The following is a 22,639-nucleotide window of genomic DNA, read 5'->3' as shown; positions in this document are numbered from 1 at the left end:
TGAATATTATATAATTTCAGATGATGTTAAATATAGTCAGACATCTATACAAAACAATATGGCCACCACCATCACATCAACAACTCCATTATTAAACCAAAGATTTGTTACACAAGATGTAATAACAACTAACTATAATAAAACAACCGACAACAATAAAATGGACTGGAGATCAATATGTGAAACTTGTCGATATGGTACACTTGATGATGTCAACACTTTAATACATCAAAATATCGATTTAAATATTCCTGTCAATGATTATAATCAGACACCAGTATTTTATTGTGTATTGTCTGACAAACAGCCGGTAGATAAGATACAATTACTCTTCTCTGCTGGTGCCATGTTACATGTTAAGGATCGTTATGGTCGTAGTTTATTACACTGGGCGTGTTGTTGGGGTACAATAGACTGTGTAAAATATTTATTGGAACAAGGACTTGATAAAAATGATAGGAATGATTTTAATATGACACCAGTATTTCATTGTGTATGGTCTAACAAACAGCCGTTAGATAAGATACAATTACTCTTCGCTGCTGGTGCCATGTTAGATGTTAAGAGTGATGAAGGTAGTTTATTAGAATATGCTCGTCTGTGGGGTAAAAAAGAATGTGAATCATATTTACGTGAATTGGGCCTTGATAAATAGAATATAAATGTCAAGTGTCGTGATTATGGTAGTTTATTAGACTGGACTCGTCGGTGGCGTAAATCAAAATGTGTATCATATTTATGTTAAATAGGCCTTGATAAATAGAATATAAATAATCATACAACATCTTTATTTTACTTGTTAATAATTCTGTTAGAACTAAATGATGAAGATGTTTTATTTTGATGTAAATTTAAAGATTTGTTATAAACCATTTTCTGTCAATCAACAACATTCTGTACACAGCCATTAAAACTAGTAACACGTCATTACAAGTTTTTACAACGTCATTGGTTATTACGTCACAAGTCAATAGGTCACGTTAAATCTATTTATAAACAAATTGAAAGTAGTATTACCAGGTTGAATAACAGGAATAGAAAATCAACTGATGTGATGTTTTGGTGGTCATCAAAGTCAACTTTAACCCAATATTGTTTTAAATAACAACACAATGAATTTTATTAACCAAGAGATATGATTGGAGAGGAATAGAATAATATTTGAAATGATGTTGAAAGAATATATTTACTATAGAAGGTAAGAAAAATTGATTTATTTTTCATTTTATAAATTGACATCCACTTTTCTCATGTCAGACTCGGGGTTAAATGATTAAAGCCTATTTGATTTCTAGAATATATCTCTCCAGATTTCTTTGTTTATATTTGTTGTTGTTTACCAGTAATCACATGGAACTTGATTCTGTCTATCTTGACATAGACTCGTTATTTACGATTTTATTTAGAAATATTTTTTTTTGAATGAAGTGATACGGCAGACAAGTTTTAAATTCTGGTTTAAGGGGAGATTTACTATATTACTTAGAAATATTTGTAAATTGTTTTTATTGAGTGATGGATAAGGCAGACAAATTTAAGGGGAGATAAATCAAAATAGAGTTATCCTTTGTGGATGATATAGAAATAGGATTTAATCCATTTGACCAACTGGAGAATTTCTAATAATTTAACCTTAAAATACAATAAATACAGTTACATTGATAGTTGTTATGTGTAAAAACACTACAAAATATATCTAAAAAATTGGAATAATGTTATAAATTGTATAAACAATACCTAGATAAGTTTTTAGCGTCTTGTAAATATTGTCTCCATTATCTATAAAAGAAAACGTATGTTTTGTTTATGTTTTTCAGAGCTGCTGTATTCGAACATAAACCGTCATTAAAAGTTGTTTGTGATTATTTGATACTTGATTGTGTCAAGAGATATCCACTAGAAAACTGTCCACTGTGTAAAAAACATGTTTTAGCTGAAGATCCTGAGGTAATGGTTTTTATATTTTGTCTAATAACCAAAGAATATTAATTCCCTAACAACAAACTTGACAAAGACTGTATACTATTAATAATGGTTTAATCTAGGATGCAGCCGTTTATTATAAACTAGTTGAAAAAAACAACTATTAAATCTAAAACTTTAAGTCAGAACAATTAGATAATGTGTGAAAAATATTTTATTTCAGAATCAATTTGAAAGGTCGTAAAAATCAGATAGAGAGAGTTTATTGTGGTCATCTGTTTCATAATGGTTGTTTAGATACGTACATGAAAACACCTTCATTTATAGGTAAATATTTATAATACTGCTGGAAGTCATGGCGACCGTCTTCATTACCTCAGTTGGTGAAGAAAACTAAAACTTTACACCTGCTTAAATGATATGTTTATTAAGTGTTACTTGTGTCTTCTATTCGTTTTGTTTAATTTTTAAATTTGCTCGATATTCAAACCACGGATCTCACTTTAGATAGTTGACTGAAAATTAAAAGTGTATTCTGTTATTTGACTGAGTCAGAAACGCAAGGCTCCATATTGTATAATTGTCGTGCACGTAATAGAACCCTTGACAGACAGTTGGAATGTCGTGGAAGACTAGATGGGAATGTCGCTGTCTGAGTAAACTTTCCCTCATAGTACACTGTATGACGTATGTCGATCTTCATTAGTCCTGTAGAAGCAGAAAAGTAGGACGTTAAACCCCATTTCATGTTATATCACTTAATCTACATTTAAAATAAATAGTAACACATAATATAAGATTATGTTTGGGGTTTTTTTCAGGAGGTAAAAAATGTCCTTCCTGTGATAAACGAATGAAAAATGGAAAGTGTCAGCTGAAGTAATGGAGAATAGATGTGCACATAAACAAGCTAAACAAAGAGAACTAGAAGAAGTTGTAGATTTCTTTAAAAAATTGAAATAATTTAAAATATACCTCTACTTTTGTAGATAAACATACCAAATATGTATATTCCACAATCTTGGCTTCAAATTTACAAAAATATTTATTTACATTGTATTCAATGTCTGACATTTGAGATATTGAGGAATCCTTTACAAACTACAATATTGTAAAAATTGAATCTCTGGAAGGCGTGTCAGTATAAAAATATTCTGTTGAGTATTTTACAAAGATATGATAAATTAAAAACGTGTCAATATTCGGAATCTTCTACAGATGATATAAATGGGGTATGATCAAAAGTCAAGGCCACCTGTAATCTTCTGTTTTATCCGACTTGGGAGATTTTCTAACGTTAATTTTTCTTTCTTAAATATGCAATATATTGTAATATATAGAATCCGGTCTTTTATATAGGCCTATTGTAATATTTGATATAAAACTTACAAGTTCTACTTACTTGTTAGCCTCCATCTTGTGTCACGTCCATCTTAGCACCGACTTCTCAGATTGTTACATATATTTCTATTTGATCATTGTTAACACTAGTATTTCATCTTGGTTGTTATAATAATCATGTTTTATAACCAGAGTCCAGCTATGTGGTTTTTACTGCGAGAACTTCGCTTTTCCACATTAAACAGTGGATGCTTTTTCCCACAGGGTTTTTTTTCAATCCGCTGCGATGGCATCAAACAGCTGGATCTCCTATTTTAACTTGTTTTAATTATGACAAAGTGAGAAGATGACCAGCCCTCTCTTCTCTTCTCACGACAGCGATGTTAAAACTGTGTTTTAAAGTGACTTTTAGATATACAAGAACTTTTTATTATTTAGTGTTTTTACCTATTTTCTATATATTACTCATTCACATGTAAATAACTTAATTAAATCAACCTGTCCATAATATCGTGCAATAAACAACAATGTCCTAAGGGCAGATAACTGTTCGTTGTATTAATATGTAACCAAGAGATAAAACCGAAACTTTTTAACAACTAAGGTATATTCACAACCTTTTAACTAATTAGAAAGGTGAGAATCGTGGCCGTGATGGAACTTGGTCATACATGTTAATGTTACAAATGTCATCATTAATCGGCAGAATATGCCGCCATTATCACCGGGTTAACCAATGTGCGACGTCAAGGACGTTAAGGGTTTGTGAACGTTATCTCCCATATTTAATATATTATAGAATGATTTACTAACTGTATTTTATTGTTATTCATGTCATGACATAACCTTGAAATAAAGGAACGGGCATATTGAACGTATTATTAGTCTTAGTCGTTAGACATTGAAGGAGGAAAACAACAGAATATAAGTCCAGCTATTTGGCTATCCCACTCTCCCATCCCCACATTTATTTTATAGTAGACATCGATACAGACAGGGTGTCGATAACCTTACAATATAAGATTTAGATAAAGAGCTGGCAGTTCTTGCTATAATAGTTCTTGTTGCTTATGGTGGGCCTATAGGAGGCGTGATTCAAGCTCCTGTCTGTTTTAAAAATATTTTTTATAATTCTTATACTCATCTCATAAATTATAAATATTTTATATTAGTTAATAAACAATGTAATATTGTTTTTAAATCATTTATATATAATGAAAAATCAACATCCATATGTATACATATTGGTGTGCACGTAGAAAACCCATTGACAGTTAAAAATCGAGAAAGAGGTTCATAGAAAGGCCACTGTCTGGGTAAAATTCTCCTACCTCACATTGTCCATAAAACCATAGAAATAAACATTACAATATGTTTTTTTGCTGTCAGCAGTCTTTTTACACGCTTGCCACTGTGTTCACGACTAGACGTGGGTTTTTCATACAATCCAATCTACTTGTCAGCCAAAAAGGTGAAGATCAGGCTTGGTATTTTCATTATATAACTGGTTTTCTAGTTTAGATAACGCTGGTACGAAATATTTTGCCTTGGTTTACTTATCAGTAGGCCACGGGTTTGATTTTTATGGAAGGGAACAGTGTCTAGTCATTCGGGTGGGACAAAAAACGCTGCTGTCCGGACAGAACAGTGAACCGGTAAACCTGATTTCACTTGAATTGGGCCAGGGCTTGGATTTTATTTTAATTATCTGGATTATTATAGGAAATACGTCCACATAACAGCCATGTCTTGACAGCTTCTGATCCGAAAGCAAAACATTAATAATGTTAAACAAATTTGACATGGTTGCCTTCAACCTCTATCCTGTTCGGAAAAGAAGGTTGACTCGGGAACAGAATGTCCCAAAACTGAATATTTATAGGATTCGTCATCCTTTTATACCAGATGTGGAACAAAATCATTCAAAACCACAGCCTCTAACTGTGGGACGGAAGGTTATGGAATGCCGAGTATCGATTTTGTCCTCCAATGACTTCAATACTTCATAGTAAATTCGAAAGAGAATCTGTTAGAACATCGTTGTAGGACGCAGGGCCTGGCAAGGACAGAGCCTAGTGTTGTAGGACGCAGGGCCTGGCAAGGACAGGGTCTAGTGTTGTAGGACGCAGGGCCTGGCAAGGACAGTGTCTAGTGGTGTAGGCCGCAGGACCTGGCAAGGACAGGGTCTAGTGGTGTAGGACGCAGGGCCTGGTTATCTAGCTGTTTGGATGGGACAAAAAATCGAGATTCCGTGTACAAATAGGCAGACACGTAAAAGAACCCTTGACAGTTGAAATTCGAAATAAGAGTAGACTGTAGCCTCTTATACCACACTGTAAGGTGTAAACTGGTCTTCATTATTCCAGATATTAAACCCCATTTCTTTAAGCAGCAATCGAGTCACAAGATTTATGACAAATGGGGGGGGGGGGGTAACTCTAAACGGTAAGGTCATGCAACGCTGAATATGGATAGGATTCGTCCTCTGATGACCCCAGGGCGGTTGGATGGTCAAACACTTCCAGTTGCATGGTTTCGATACCCCACATGCACGTAAGTAAGGTTACCTCTCACTGATAAAGACCCATACTGGCAAACAAATTATTGATATGAAATTGGACCACATGTTAGTCCCGAAATGTCATGGTTTAAACCCTGTTTATCTTTCTTCCTCGTGCATAGGGGTACGGCCAGGGGGTGGGTGGGGCAAAATGACTTTTCGGGCAGACAAGTAAAGTAAACACAGAAATTATTATTAGGTGGCAAACAAAAGTGCCCGAACTCTAATAACACACTAATTTGACACCAAATAATTACACCTCTAACTGCATGCTGGCCACAAACGGTGCCATCTTTAGTTTATTTTATCGCTGATAGATGGCCCTGGGATAGCCTGGTACAGAATCAACATGTCAGCCCCCCAGTGGAAGTAGGCGAGTTTGACTTTCCGACTGGCAAAGTGCTATATCAGTTTAGTAAAATGTTTGTTCCAGAACATGTAGAAATAGTAGTCAGTATTTTTCAGAGAATAAGAAATAAACGTGGCCACAATGCATACAGTAGTGACCCTATACATGCCATATATTTGTTGCCGGTATGCACCAAGATGCAAGCTCGAAACATATTCTTCCAGGTGTAGTAGAACAACGTGTGTGAAAAGCAAGGTCTTCCCCTGGGGGTCACGGTGGCTTGGTTGGCAAGACGCTGACTCGCTAGCCTGGAGGCCGTGTGTTCAATCCCTGCATTGGCATAGAAAGTTCATCCAGATTTTCCGGCCTGGTTCCCTCTTGTCAGTGATGCAGGATGGAGGGCCTGACAAGGAAAGCTGTCCAGTCGTTCGGATGGGACGAATAACCGAGGTCTCGTGTACATATTGGCGTGCACGTAAAAGATCAGTTGGCAGTTGGAATTCGATATAAGTGTAGGCCGTAGTGCTGCCGTCCGGGCAAAATTTCCCTCATAGCACACTGTATGGCGTATGCGCGTCTTCATTAGCCCAGTTAGGAGCAGAGCAGTAGGACGTTAAACCCCATTTCATTTCATGTCTTCCTCTGTTGCGATGGGACATCCAGCTGCTCTACTATGACTGTCATAAGCATAGAGATAAGATAGGTGGAGGCTATTGCTGGCCTGGTATATGCCTTGCTTGTGGGACAGAGAAAATCCCTTTGTTGTAGTTTCTCCTCAAGTTCAGACAATCAGACATTAGTAATGTTAGTGCAATATGTCTTCTGTTTGGATTGGCCAAACATCCGCACACTGCTAAAAGTTGATAAAATTGTTGATAAAATTCACAGCATGTCAATGTTACATCTGAGCACGACAAGTATTTTCCACGTTTGTCTTCAATTCCTTCCATTTTGTGCATAGTTGCATCAGATGTGTGTCCCTACCGCCACCCAGGGCTGCATGGTGGCATCAGATGTGTGTCCCTATCACCACCCAGAGCTGCATGGTGACCCCCCCCCCCACCTAAACTCCCAATTTAGGAACCATAATTGAAAAACGGGTATTGGATATGTCTAATAATGTGAAAATACATGTCTGGTTGGAATTTGACATTTCTGGTAAAAGAACAAATTGCTCTATGCAAGAAAGGGTTAAAACTATAGCTTCTATTCACAACGTTGTCGGAAAAGGGGACGAGGAAAGTCACGCAACGCTGACCGACAGACAGGGTGACGACTATATACGCCTGGGCGGTCCCTGGGCCCTCGCCTCAAGTCCTAGAATGGTAGCCACCCCAATATAAAAATTGCTTCCGCCGGCCCTGTAGAACACAGATCCTATTTCTATTTATAGTTCAAATTTCTTTTATTAGTCTCCGAGACATTTTAAATAAACCACATTATTTTTAAAATACTCGTATTGTTTAGGAAACTTGATGCGAGGTTTGCACTGAATTATGAGGAGATATCACATTGTATGGCGTATACCCGTCTTCATTAGTCCATTTTGAGCAGAACGGGAGTTTAAAAATCCTATTTCATTTCATTTCCATCAATTTTAAAATGTCTATAATTTGACATTTGTGTTGATTGGTGAATCAATGAAAAATACCATATTAAAGCAATGGTTATATAAATATGTTTTTATTGTATTTTTTCTATTGTATTTTTTCCAGTTTACAGTGGCGGATCTTGGATCTTGGATCTTTCCGTGTAGCCCCCCCCCCCCCCCAGCCCCTAAGAAAGATTGGAAAATTGGACTGCCCAAAACGCGTTTTTCGTTTTCCTGCTACTCCAGCACGTGAATACAGCAACTTCAATGTGGTCCAATATAGCCTAACTTAGGTGGCTGACCTGAATTCCTAACAGCTAAATGTTTAGTCCACGGGCCAAGGCCGGCCTCACCGAGAAATCAAGGGATGAATAAACTACTAGACTGCTAAATTTCAGAAGCCTCCTATGTTGCATTTTCAAAATCGAGTTAGGGTAGGCTCAATGCGCACACAAAAACTTCTAAGCTAGCTAGCTTTAATGACTCGAAGATCTTTATTTCACTAAATCCACAGAAGCAAAAGTTATGAAAATGTCAAATTTCATTAACTACTATGTTGATTATCGATTTAAAACATGTTGCAAATTTCACTCGGATTCGAGGCGAGGTTCATGGGTTCAATAAACACAGGGTACGCCCACGCTGCATCAAAAATTACCCAAACCAGCCGCCATTTTGGATTTTGACTGCCATATTGGATCATCCGTTTGATCACAATGAGTCCATTGACCAACAACGACATATAACACATGGGTTATTTTCATCAACAATGTTTATAAAACCCAATTTCAGAATACAAATGAGTCCGTCATTGCTTGCCGCCATCTTTTGGTAACGACGGTGACTCAGTGAGTAAGACATTGGCTCATTAATCTGGACGTCCCGTGTTCAATCCCTGCGTTGGCCAAGAAAGTTCAATAGGATTTTCCTTCAAAAGTTATGCTCCTTTTCCGACAACCTTGTGAAAACAACATAGACTATAGCTTTTAATAGATCTTTTTGAAATTCGGTGTGGGTTTAACATCCACTCGACACAAACCATTTCGGGACGAACATGTGGTTCAATTTATATCAATAACTCATTTGTGCTGATAATAGATCTTTATCAGTGGGAGGAAGTGGGAGACCCGGAGAAAACCCACGACATTGAACAGGTGGGGAATCAAAACCCTGCCCCTTTGCGCGTTTGACCATCCAACCATCCTGGGGTCATCAGAGAACGAAACCTATCCATATTCAGCATTGTCCGACCTTACCTTTTAGAGTTATTCCGCCTTTGTCATAAATCTTGCTAACATGGCAGCTGTTGAAAGAAATGGGGTTTAATGTCCTACTTATCTGCAGCCTACTCTTATTTCAAATTCCAACTGTCAAGGGTTATTTTATATATACTGAAGTCCAAAAGAAAGTAAACACACTAAAAATATGACTAAGTTTTGTTTAAATCAAAAAAATGTGATAAAACTACACTGAACATGTCTGGTGCTTCCAAACTCAATATTTCTAAGCAAATAAAAGGCAAAACAAATGAACATTGTACCAAAATACCGCATACAATGGAAAAACGACTTTGTTTGAAACAGGACGAAATGAACAGTGTATACTTTCTTTTGGACTTCAGTATAGTAATAGATTATAGCAGAGGCGCTAGCCTCAGACCTGAAAAAATAAAATTGAAAATCTCCAAATATAAAACTGAAAGAATACACTGAATTCGGGGAGAAAATTGATATGGACACCTTGTGGTCGAAGGAAAGGGCCCTTGAATCGCCCGGATAAATTCAAGCGAAGCACTTCGCAACAGCGTTAGGTAAACCAATTAAAATACCAAGCCCGACCTTCACCTGTCCGGCTGACAAGTAGTTTGGATGGTATGAAAAACAGAGGTCTAGTCGTGAACACAGTGGCAAGATGTAAAAAGACTGCTGACATTCATTTAACAAAAAAACATATTGTAATGTTTATTTCTATGGTTTTATGGACAATGTGAGGTAGGAGAATTTTACCCAGACAGTGGCCTTTCCACGAACCCCCTTCCTCGATTTCCGCTGTTTTCTTTACGTGCACACCAATATGTATACATATGGATGTCGGTTTATTCATTATATGTAAATGATTTAAAGACAATATGACATTTTTTTATTTACTGATAAATAATATTTATTATTTGTGCGTTGAGTGTAAGAATTATAAAAATGTTTTGAAAACATATAGACAGGAGCTTGAATCACGTTCCCTATAGGCCCACCAGAGGCAACAAGAACTGATATAGCGAGAACCGTCAGCTCTTTATCTAAATCTTATATTGTAAGGTTATCGACACCCTGTCCGTATCGATGTCTACTATAAAATAAATGTGGGGATGGGAGGGGAGGATCGCCAAATAGCTGGACTAATAATACGTTCAATATGCCCGTTCCTTTATTTCAAGGTTATGTCATGACATGAATAACAATAAAATACAGTTAGTGAATCATTCTATAATATATTAAATATGGGTGTCCGGCGTGATGGGAGATAACGTTCACAAACCCTTAACGTCCTTGACGTCGCACATTGGTTAACCCGGTGATAATGGCTGCATGCTCTGCCGATTAATGATGACATTAACTGGTTATATGTCCACTTTTCACTAAAAATGAGATATTTGCATAAAAACTATCTTTGAATCAACAGGTGCTATGTACTGTGAGCAAGATTTAATTCAGAGGTGCCCTCTAGTTTAAATTGCCAAAAACACATAGGCTTTTGTTTAAATTTCAATCCATTCCCCCTCACAAAGTTCTATGTCCACTTTCACCAATATAATTCCTGGGTCTGGTGTCATGTGGTCTTTTGACAAAAAAGAGACACCAGCATGACTGTATTTCTAGAGCAGAAAACTCGCCGTAAGGCCCTCAGAATATTGTCCCAGAATGAAATTCTTAATCTGTTAGAAAGGTATTGATTGTTAGGCAATTTAAGACAGCTTAGGCCTAATGATTTGTTGAAACCCTATTTTTATTTTGAATGATCGTACACAGTAGTTCAGTGCATAATGATGGAAATGGAACTAGTTGACATCAAGGCCCAAGGGATCTTTTACGTATATGCCAGTCACGGGACCTCGGTTTTTCGTCCCATCCGAACGACTGGACAGCCGCTTCCTCCAGGGTAGCGAGCCAGCGCCTTACCCACTTGGCCACCGTGGCTCCCTACCATCATAGGCTTACAGTGTAATATATTTATGATCTTTATCAAATGTAGGGGAGAGCGGGGCACATTGAACCAGTTTTTTCACATACATGGTTGTCCTTCCATATCAAATGTTTTTATTAGAATATCTCTTTACTTTATTGTATTGTTTGAAGACATATCATAGTTGCTATTGTATATCACATTTTAATCCACTTGACTGTAATTGTTCAATGTACCCCGCTGTACAAAATAGTGGGGGAGGTTTAACCACATAGTGGGGCACATTGAACAGTGATAATAAAAATTCCATGTTAAACATAGATCTGAATTTGGATAACAAACCTAGTAACTTGTTTCGTAGTGATCTAATGAATCTGCAAACAATCAGTGTTTATTTAAGAACAAATATCCAGATTTGACATCCGTGCAACGATCGAAACAAGCAGGTGTCCGGATTCCCTAGGCTCCTACAAATCGCCGTAAATGGCAGTTTGGTGGGATAGTGGGATCCCAGTCAACTTTTGCAGTGAATCAAACCAACATTTGTCCAATATTCTGTCTAAATTTGGACAGCCTGATTTGCTGACAAGCGACTCTTAGTCAGGAAGACCCATTGCACCCCTGTATGCCACAGCCAAGTTTCGAACGATGCTCCCATGAAGTTTTAATTCCTTTTATATGACAGGCCTACAGAGTTGGATCAATTGATATCCTACTATTGTTTTTATTTTCAAAGATATTACAAATTATCAAATGATATATAAACTATAATGCACTGGGGTACATTGAATCATGGTTCAAAGTACTCCATTGACAGTGGTTCAATGCAATCTGCCACATCACAGTTTCATGATCAAAATTTAAAAAAAATTCAATATGCCCTCTATGGATCAACCCCCTGTTTATCTGGATTGTAGATTAGACATATATATAATGAACTGATTTTAAGTACAGGAATTGCCTAGGCTAAACAATTAACATGTATGGAAAATGATAAGTGGAAGTAGTGCATTTTCAATTTTAAGAGCTCTTTTTAAAAAAAATTATTGCCTAAAAAATAATTGACATCATGTTGCTACTGCCTATTGACGGGGAAATAGGCCTAAGAAGTTATCTCACTTCTGTGTAGTCTTGGGTTGCCTAGTATTATTTATAAAGGAAATATCCATGGTGGTTCAATGTACCCATATGTTCAATGAACCCCGGTCTCCCCTACATCTACTCCGTGTTTAACAGATACATTACAACTTCATACAACCCTTTAATACTAATAATAGCAGCTATAAATATAGGTGTCTGTTGATCATCATTCACCTTGTTGACATCTACACCAGCATCAACTAATGTAACTACACATTGTAATAACAAATCACGTCTACCTGGTTTGTCATCATTATCATAGTAATCTAAAAGTTTATATATCAGGTTGTCCTTATAGCTATCAACACCATGTACATCTACTCCATGTTTTAACAGATATATCACAACTTCATACAACCCTCGTTCAGCAGCTATCAATATAGGTGTATCTTTATCATCATTCACCTGGTTGACATCTACACCAGCATCCAGGGGTGTAGCCACGCTGGGTGGCGCCTGGCGCTTGCGTCCGTCAGTATTTTTTGTCGCCCAGCACAAAGAAAAAATCGAAGAAAGCCGCCCAGTCGTATTTAAACCCCTTCGCCCTTCTCTGTACACAAACTTGCGCTCTAAATTTACCACGGCAATTAAACGGCAAAGCCATGGTAAAAGCCGACGTACGCAAACCATGTCTGTCACGGCATAATTTATTTTTGTGTGCCATAGTAGACCCGTTCATCCCAAATTAGTTTAAAGAAAGAAGTATTGGTATTTTGTTTATTTATATTTAGAAGTTGTGTAGTTCTATTCATTTCACAATTCTACGGTCTTTTAAATTTTTATATTTGCCGTAAATAGGTCACCCAACATAATGTATATCAACAACTCCGTCTTCTAACAGACAAACCATAACTTTATAAAACCCGTATTCAGCAGCTATAGGTAAAGCTTGCATCTTATCTTGTAATGATAATATTTCTACGACTTCCTGTATCTTTCCATCCTTTTCAGCTTGACGTAGTTTAAACCGCAACCTAAAATATATTAAAGATGTTGTTTTAGTTTTAAAGATGATATAAATACAATAACAATGTAAAAATTCGCCGTATTCTGTCTTATTAATCAAGAATTAATCAATACATCTATATTATAAAACAATTCTTATATTTAAAATATGTAATTGTCTAAATATACATGAATTATTTATACCGTTTAGTTAGAGTGTTATTAGAATCTGTCTACCAGAGATGATTTAACGAACTCTTGAATAGCCTATAGATGTCGACATTAAATTCACTGTTGAATCTAGTAAAGTAAAACTAAACTTTCTCGATGTCACGGTGAATCTTTTACCGAATGGTCAAATTGAAAATGATATGTATTATAAACCGACAGACACACATCAGTATCTCAATTTTAATTCATGCCATCTTTCTCATATCAAACGTAATATTCCGTATAATTTAGCCAGACGTGTGTGCGCCATAGTTTCACAATCGGATATCAAATAGATGCGCCTTAATGAGCTTAAAGGTTTTCTAAAAAAAGCAACACTACCCGGCAAAACTAGTAGATGATGTCATTCGAAAAGCTTTAAGTTTAGATCAGAGCAAATTAAGGGGTCCAAAAACCCACCACAAGAAGATGGTAAATCTATAATTAATAATAATCTCCATATTCTTAAAAATAGCCCGATTATGGATGATGTAATAAATAAGACAAAAATAATAAATAGTTTAAAGCAGCTTGGCTAAATTACTAATCTCATCAAAATTCGAATCATTAATATGTGACAGTATTGGTTCTTTAATCAGGTTCGGATGACAAGACTAGTTTCAGCTTCTATTAATACTTTTATTCTGCTTCTAACATATTATGTACAAACATCGTAATGTTAAAGACACCCAGGACTAAATTACATTAGTTGGCCGTTGTCCGGTCTTAACTCCATGACCTGCGTGGCCTGGAGTTAACTACCAGACGTCGCCTAGCCTCCGCCTGCTCTCCTGTCCTGCCTGGACCTCTCTGTCTATTTGTTTCTTAATCTGGGTTTATAAACCTTTCCACACACAAAGGAATCTCATTAGGCATCTGCTATAATGTATCATGTTTCATATCAGTTAACGTTCAGTATAGTTTATCAGACAAAGAAGTAAGATAAGACATGCCATCAACAAGTTAAAGTTACATAAGTTACATAATGCTACCAAGATCTACAGGGGTCGGCAGGTGGATTTGATATTCAAATTACTTTCACATGTCAAGATGGCAGGGGGCATAACATGTCATTTTGTAACAAAACATTAGTGTTTTTTTCTACCCGTCACGCGAGTCACATTTTTATGTCACGCAAGTTCATCACAAAACTCAACAATAAAACACTACATTGTAACAAAATGATGCTACGGCTCAACAATTTAGCTTCATATACATATAAGTCATATTCCTATATTCTATTTACTTTTCTACTAAATGGGGGGGGGGGGGTCAGTATCATTGCCCATGAATGCGCTGCAAATGCATGTCACACGAGTCACAACATTGCACAAAATTTTGCCCAAGAAAGTAATATTTAAAGTGTTTCTCATGTAACAGAACACAAAAACTTTACTTGGGAGTAGTTTTTATAGAAACCGATTATTAGGTTTCATGATATTCATATTTAAAAATTTGTGTTGCGTAGAAATGTCACGCGAGTCACCGTGGAATGACTGATATCATTTAAGCAGGTGTAAAGTTTAGTTTTCTTCACCCATTGAGGTCGCCATGACTCCCAGCAGTATTATAGATATTTACCTATAAATGGAGGTGTTTTCATGAACGTATCTAAACAACCATTATGAAACAGATGACCACAATAAACTCTTTGTCTATTTGATTTTTACAACCTTTCAGTTGATTCTGAAATAAAATATTTTTCACACATTATCTAATTTTTATACCTTAAAGTCTTGATGCATCGTTTTTCATACATGACCATATTGTCTACAGCTTAATTCATGATAAAATCTACCGGTATTCAAATTGATTATTTAACATTTAATTTATTTAAGAAAATAAAATCAGAATATCAACAGTGATATAATCTCCTGGCTTCAATTCAATCTGATTAAAAGAGGTCAATCGAAATATTTCAGACTCTGTCCATTCATCTGTTTCGCTTGGGTTTGTTTCTGGAGAATATCTCTTAAACCGATCAAGATATCTTTATGATACTTTGTACACACATCAACCTATTGTAGTAGTTCTGCCTCTTGATAATTAAAAATTTCATGGATTTAATAGTTTTTGTGTTTCCATGGAAACAAATTATACTTTTTGGTGTACAAGTTTGCAGCATTATATCTATAACTAGTTTATAAAGGGCTGCATCCTAGATTAAACCATTATTAATATTATACAGTTTTGTCAAGTTAGTTAAGTTAGGGAATTAATACGCTTTGGTTATTAGACAAAATATAAAAAACATTACCTCAGGATCTTCAGCTACACAGTGGACAGTTTTCTAGTGGATATCTCTTGACACAATCACGTATCAAATAATCACAACCAACTTTTAATGACGGTTTATGTTCGAATACAGCAGCTCTGAAAAACATAAACAAAACATAGGTTTTCTTTTATAGATAATGGAGAGAACATTTACAAGACGCTAAAAACTTATCTAGGTATTGTTTATACAATTTATAACATTATTCCAATTTTTTAGATATATTTTGTAGTTTTTTTACACATAACAACTATCAATGTAACTGTATTTATTGTATTTTAAGGTTAAATTATTAGAAATACTATTTTTTCACAGTAAATTGACTAACAGGTAAGTTCTCCAATTTGTCAACTGGACTGTCAAGTCTGACTGAGACTGAACTAAGTTGTTTTATTGTAATGATACACAAACTTTAATTAAATCTTATTTCACCATTCCTACTTTTATCATCCAGAAAGGATAACTCTATTTTGAATTATCTCCCCTTATACCACAATTTAAAACTTGTCTGCCTTAATCACATCGCTAAAAACAAATTCTAAATAAAATTGTAAATGACTAATCTATGTCAAGATAGACAGTATCAACTTGCATGTGATTACTGGTAAACAACAACAAATATAAACAAAGAAATCTGGAGAGATATATTCTAGAAATAAAATAAGCTTTAATCATTTAATGTCCTATTTTTCTGCACACCATATTCTGGATATGTTCATAAAATTATGAAGTTTAATTTAACATTTTAAAAAAAACTTGTGATATTTAAAACCTATCCTGGTACTAAATATAACTTGAGAGTTATCACCCTTACCTGACGGCCTTCAATCTTCACAGATCTTCTCCAGTTTATCACTCAGTAAATTTCTGTTCTACAAGTATAGTCGACAGGAAACTATATATTAGCTATTAACTGAAATACAAAACGTTATAATATAGGAATAATGTTTAATATCTACACAATCATTTGATTATTTAAATAGGACAGACAGGTCTATACAATAATGTGATAGGAATGGGGTTTAACATCCAATTTGTTAAAACACGGGGATCACGGTGGCTAAACTTTTAGTAGATTCAGATTCAGATGTGATGTCAGGTAACAATGGAGTTAAGTTATTCCATGATATTTTAAAATGTAAGAGGTTGGGGGTGTTCAGTTATTACATGGGGCGTAAGTTGATTGTTAATGGTTTTACAGCTGAAGGAGAAAATATGCTTCATCTTTTAGCTGGTGTTAACTATGATTATTCTGCAAACACGTTTAAATGGTTGTTAAATAACGAACTAGACATCAAACATCCATGTTCTCAAACCAACACACCTACTATGATAGCTGCCTTTTTATTAAACAGCAAATATTTAGAATTGTTGACACGTCATCCTAGACTAGAGATCAATACACACAATAACCAGGGTCATACGGCTCTCCATCTTTCTATCATTGGATTTACTATGTTTAAAGATGGTTTGAACAAGAGACAGGTAAATGATGTTGTTAAGAATTATTGTGGACAGATATATCCAATATACATGACTTGTATTGATATTTTACTTGGTGTTGATGGAATAGATGTAAATATTCCAGATAATGGAGGTAGAACTAGTTTAATGATGGCAGCAATGAAAAACGACAGAGTTCTTACAAGGAAACTACTTCAAGCTGGTGCCATAGTTACCATGTTAGACTATTCAGGAAGATCTGCTCTACAATATCTTAATATTATCAGAATGTGTTTGATTTGACTTGTTTTAAATTACTTCTATCTAATGGTAATACTGGTCTTCTCTATTTACCCTGTAATGATGGCAACACGATTATCAAAACAGCCTTATGTTTTCCCCGCTTCTGGGAACCATGCCGCGTTGTTCGTTTTATTAGATATTTAGTTGCTGAAAACTGTGTTCAGACTCTCATTATCTCTTCAGGTGAAAGTAGCTATAATCAAATTTATCTTACTGAACTGAGTAGTTCAGATAGAGATAAACTGAGAAAACTGTTATATCTTAGTGGTGCCCAAGGGCGGGAAATTATGACAACTTTGAATTTTGATAAGGAAGATCACACTACCCATTCACAAGGCAGGGAAGAATTCATTAGTTTCTGTAGTAATATATCTCTCAAGTCCCTGTACGTAGAAGATTCATCAGACAGAATCTTGGATTGGGAATAAAGGAGAAGGTAAGGGATCTTGAATTACCTCGTGAATTAAAGGATTTTCTTCTGTTAAAAGATGTTCTTCATCCTAAAGATTACAACATAGATAATATTGATGATGGTTGTAATGATTTTGATGATGATTATGATAGTTATGATATAGAGATGATGATTATAGTCAATATAACTACCAGTATTTTACTCTCAATACGGATCATGAACTAAGACAAGATTTCCTAAAAACCAGGATATTTCCTAATGATGTTGATATATCTAGTGATAGTGAAGGTGATTGATGGTGATTTATAGACAAATAAAGATGATGATTATAATAGGCCTACTGATATTTCCCAGTGGTGATGACACGCCCCAAATCCTCAATTACATTATGTCCCTTTATACAATGTCAACTCTCAACAAGGGTGGATACAGGAATTTTGAAAAGGGGGAGTGCAAACCCCTATTATTCCCGACAGAGAGATATGAGAAAAGAAAGAACCTCAAGCGGATCGAGCCAAATAAATTTTTCTAGCTCATTGAATCTTAATATATAAAAATATACTTTGTCGTATAATAAAAGACATGTTGGTTGTTCCTTTTGAGATTTTATAACGTTTTATATAATATATTGACAAAGCCTAAAACATAAGCGATCCGCCAGTTCCAATAAATTCACAAATTTTATACTCCCTTTTACAACTGATAATAAATTTTTGATTTAATTTATATATGCACATATTTTATTTTTTATATACGCACATATTTGATGTTTACATATGTTGCCATTACTAAATAATAATTTATTTTTGATACTGTTTTATTTAAAATTATTGTGTTAATATATAAATTTTATTATATTCTTGTATTTCGTTACTATTTATCATTCTTATATAAAAGCTTTAAGAAATATTGTAGATGACGCTAAATAAATGGCTTAAAGAAACAATCAAATTGGAGGGGGGGGGGGCTAACGCATGAACTATTGATTATAAGGTATGTCACTAAGTTAGGTAGCGTTGTTTCAATCCCACCCCATGGGGTTCCTTTCGGATTCCCCCCACTGCTAACTAAAGCCCACTACATACAAGAAATTGGCATAGTTTGTGTGTGACAACGTTAAACACCCACATCCACCCACGACAGGTATTACTGTCAGGTTGTAACTTTGAACTAAGACCAAACTCTCTTGGGTAACATTTCGACATAAAATTTCAATTGAATAAAGAAAAAATAAAGGGTGTTCATTTCATCATGACCATTGTGTGTGGTGTTGTGTGCTTGAGGGCAGAGCGTGATCGTTGGTTAGTGTGGTGTGCTAGTCAGGCGAATTGGGCACATGGAACTGGATCCCAAACGGTACTTGTCTTGTTCCTCGGGCGATCCTCTTCCAAAAAGGCCCAAGTAGGATCAACATTATTAAACATGACATGCTTGTTCTATGGGCAATCGCGCATCGATTTTGTATATGACGTCACAATTTAAAGGTGGCGGCCATGACGTCATGTTCGGTTGCTGGTCCGTATACTACGGTCATTGGGGACATTGGCTTGGATATATTTTTACATGTACAACATTGGGTAGACCTGGATTCTCATGTCTAAATATTAAGGCCACCTGCAGATTTCATCAAGGTCACCTGATGTAAACAGGTTTAGGGCATGTGGTTGCTGGCGAAGACAGTGGGTTGGGTTAGAGTTAACCCTGTTTACATCACGTAACCTTGACGATAATCTACAGATGGCCTTAATATTTAGACCTAACCAGTCTGACCCTCTCAGACGCATTCCGTGAAAACTAGGCGAGAAAAATCCTAAGCTATGATCTCAAAACATATAGGAATTTAAAATTAAAAACGAAACAATTTGATATAATAAGTTGAATGAATATTTAATAACGAATATGGTAGACAAGAACGATACAAACATTGCTGGGGTGGGTTGACAATTGTTGGAGGGGGGGGGGGTATACTGAAGCTGACACAATCTAGATAAAACGTATAAACACAAATCAATCAATCAATCGATCTATAATACACCATCATAAACTACACAATGTTTACTATATTACATACATCACTAACTTGTCTTCATAATACCGGTGGGACGTTAAACCTCATTTTATTCACGTATTCGTCAAATGGGGTTTAACGTCCTACTTTTCTACACTGACTGGGCTATTGAAGATGGGTTTATGCCATGCAGTGTGTGCTACCGTATAAAAGACATTCTGCCCGGACAGCGACACAATGCCCCACTGTTATTTCAAATTCCAACACAGGCTTATGTGTAGGTCTTAATTATACCAGCAAGGCTGAATGAATTCAGGTAACTATATTGGTAATTGGAATCCATAAATTTAAATATAGCCAGATCTGTTGGTTTCTTTTTCTTTGATGACTTGACATGATTTTACTATAAAGCTTCCTGGCTGGCAGCCACTCCCCTTATAACACTTGGACCTTAGTGCCATTGTCATCTGAGTATTAATTTGAAAATGTTATAATACTATACCGGGCCTATATACAATAGAGTTTATTTAGTTCTAGTGTCATTGCCATTAGTTTGAAAACGAGTTCCCTCCCTAATCATATTTTATCCCCATTAGCGGACATGTTGATCGACTGGGGACGTTTTGGATGTTAGATCTGTTGGTGTCTTTTTTTAAAAAAAGTATTAGTTCTTTATAGTGGTTATATATAACAATTAAACTAATCAACTAGTACCTAATGTTTCTCTAGGCCTACCTGGTGAAATGTCAAGACATTGATCAACTAGTACCTAATGTTTCTCTAGGCCTACCTGGTGAAATGTCAAGGTACTAATCAACTAGTACCTTATGTTTCCCTAGGCCTACCTGACAAAATGTTGAGACAGACGGCTAATAACTAGATCTACCTTGTAAAATATCAAGGTGCTAATCAACTGGTCCTTAATATTTCACTAGGCTGGGAAATAATGGTTTTATTTGTAGGCCTAAACCCGAGATATTCCAGTGGGGAGTCGTCGACCTTTGTTTATTAAAATCTGATCAGATTAAATTTTTGTTACGAGTTGAAGTAAATACAGTTTTTGATAATTAAATATCACTATTGAGACCACCTTCACATATATCAGCCAACATTTTCACATATCTCAGACTGGCATGACAAGTTTTTCAAAGAGTAGGACAAATTTTGAATATTATTTCATTCATAAATATATATTTAAGTGTTTTAAATTTAACTGTATTTATAGTCTTTTAAGGTTAAAATCATTGAAATGCCCTATTTTACAACTTGTATATAAATCAACTGCCAGTCCCAGGTGAATTCTTCAGTCGATCTTTTACTGGAATACAGTACCGGGGAAACGAGAACCATAATGAATATACATGTAGGATCTAAATTCTCATAAAATGTAAACCACCTTAGGAATATTCCATTTAAAATTACAGGGGGGGGGGGGGCAGATACCATAATATACTGAGCTTTTTTCAAACAGACCCTCCCCCCACGCCCCATTACATTACCCACAAAACCCAATTTTTCCACACGTTCAGTAAAAGATTATTTTTTTAAAAAATGTGTGGTACCCTCCAGATATTTTTAAATGGATTAGCCCTAAAGGAAAATCTTTCCTCCCACTGCTAAAGACCCCTACGCGCAAGCTTAGCTTTAGCTCGAGATATTAATCATTGAACTCAGTCAAGACATTCCCCTAATGAACATCAAGTTTAAACATTCTACCTCAATAAAAAGCAGAGTTGTAATGTTCCGAAGTCTTGACCAATCAAATTGCTTATCGCTCATTAGCCTAAGCAGAAAATTCTCATTATCAAACTTAATCAAGGTAATGATGTAATGAATCTATATTCGGTGTTTCATCACTCTCACTTAATTAGAACTAAAGTTATTGTGTCCCAAAGCATCAACCAATCAAATTGCTTATCTCTGCTTACCCTAAGCAGAAAATGCTCATCTTCGAACTCCATCAAGGTATTGACCTAATAAACACCTACACCAAGTTTGAACATTCTAGCTTAATTAGAAAGAGAGTTATTGTGTCCCAAAAAGTGTGACGGACAGACCGACAGACGGACGAACTCATTTTAATAGTCCCCTGCTTTCTTTGAAAGACAAAAATATGTAAACATATTATAAACACTCCATTATATACCAGATTAAAACATATAAACAAATTATAAACACTCGCCTTAAAATTCCTCTCGTATCATACTGCATGGAACATGCTTGTCTTTCTTGATGCAGAACAATAGGACATTAAAGGACATACCAAATATAATTTTAATACAGAGATCATTGCTACAGTAGATGCGTAACGAAGATTTGAAGAAACAGGAAGTGACACAAAAAATGGAAAACACAAGTAATCCTTATATTAGTTATTTTAGTAATGATGTCTGATAGAGGCTAGCTTTCATCGTTACTGGCTGATCCTAAAGATAACTAATATGAAAATAAGGCTTTTCCCCCACCTTGGTTCTAAGGCTATTTCGGAATCCTTACCGTCTATTTTTCACCGTGATTCTTCTTTGATCGCCAGTGTCAATTGATCCTTGGAGTTTTATATACAGCGTGAAAGTCCTGACTATTTAAGTGTCATCCTAGTGTCATCCTAGTGTCACGGGCCGTGGCATATCACTTTTTTTTAGTGCCGTGACGAAGGATAGTCTTGGCGTAACAACACCGTAGTGTCACACTATTTTCTACATAAAGTAAGGAGGTTTAGCTCCTTCAAAACAGTATTAAAAAAAAAAATCCTACCTTTAGCTCTGTTTACGGCACGTAAAGGACGTAGAACTCTCAACACACGAAGAATTTTTACAACTGATATAGCTTTATGGCTGAAAATATTTGAAAAAGGTGTAAAAATAATGATTTCAATTGGAGGTGAACATGAAACCTAAGAACACTGATTTCCCATTAGTTTAAAATAACAATTCAATATGTGTCCACTTGCTGTGTACACATA

The 22,639-nt window shown here is 35.6% G+C and overlaps 1 protein-coding gene and 1 long non-coding RNA gene across 13 annotated transcripts in view; one reads left to right on the top strand and one right to left on the bottom strand.

Annotated features, from left to right (window-relative positions):
• Positions 1 to 4,142, top strand: part of LOC126811624 (uncharacterized) — a 104,046-nt gene extending 99,904 nt beyond the window's left edge. For all 3 annotated transcript variants that reach the window (XM_056098539.1, XM_056098538.1, XM_056098537.1), the window contains exons 13-16: positions 21 to 1,198; positions 1,818 to 1,947; positions 2,147 to 2,250; positions 2,745 to 4,142. In XM_056098539.1, coding sequence (XP_055954514.1) covers positions 21 to 655 — 635 coding nt within the window. In that variant the 3' untranslated portion in view covers positions 656 to 1,198; positions 1,818 to 1,947; positions 2,147 to 2,250; positions 2,745 to 4,142. The remainder of the gene's footprint in view (positions 1 to 20; positions 1,199 to 1,817; positions 1,948 to 2,146; positions 2,251 to 2,744) is intronic.
• An 8,040-nt stretch (positions 4,143 to 12,182) lies between these two features.
• The window catches only part of LOC130010669 (uncharacterized), a 114,520-nt gene continuing 104,063 nt past the window's right edge, over positions 12,183 to 22,639 (bottom strand). For 9 of the 10 annotated variants that reach the window (XR_008785929.1, XR_008785936.1, XR_008785927.1 and 6 more), the window contains 6 exons: positions 22,432 to 22,511; positions 17,713 to 17,757; positions 16,326 to 16,424; positions 15,494 to 15,609; positions 14,818 to 14,922; positions 12,183 to 13,055 (listed from right to left, as the gene is read on the bottom strand). This is a non-coding gene — a long non-coding RNA (uncharacterized LOC130010669). The remainder of the gene's footprint in view (positions 13,056 to 14,817; positions 14,923 to 15,493; positions 15,610 to 16,325; positions 16,425 to 17,712; positions 17,758 to 22,431; positions 22,512 to 22,639) is intronic. The other variant, XR_008785931.1, reaches the window with a different exon arrangement.

Source organism: Patella vulgata, chromosome 2 (genome assembly GCF_932274485.2).
Source record: "Patella vulgata chromosome 2, xgPatVulg1.2, whole genome shotgun sequence".
Lineage (NCBI taxonomy): Eukaryota > Metazoa > Mollusca > Gastropoda > Patellidae > Patella > Patella vulgata.
The sequence above is the reverse complement of the archived record's forward strand: the minus strand, read 5'-3'. Positions and strand labels throughout refer to the sequence as shown.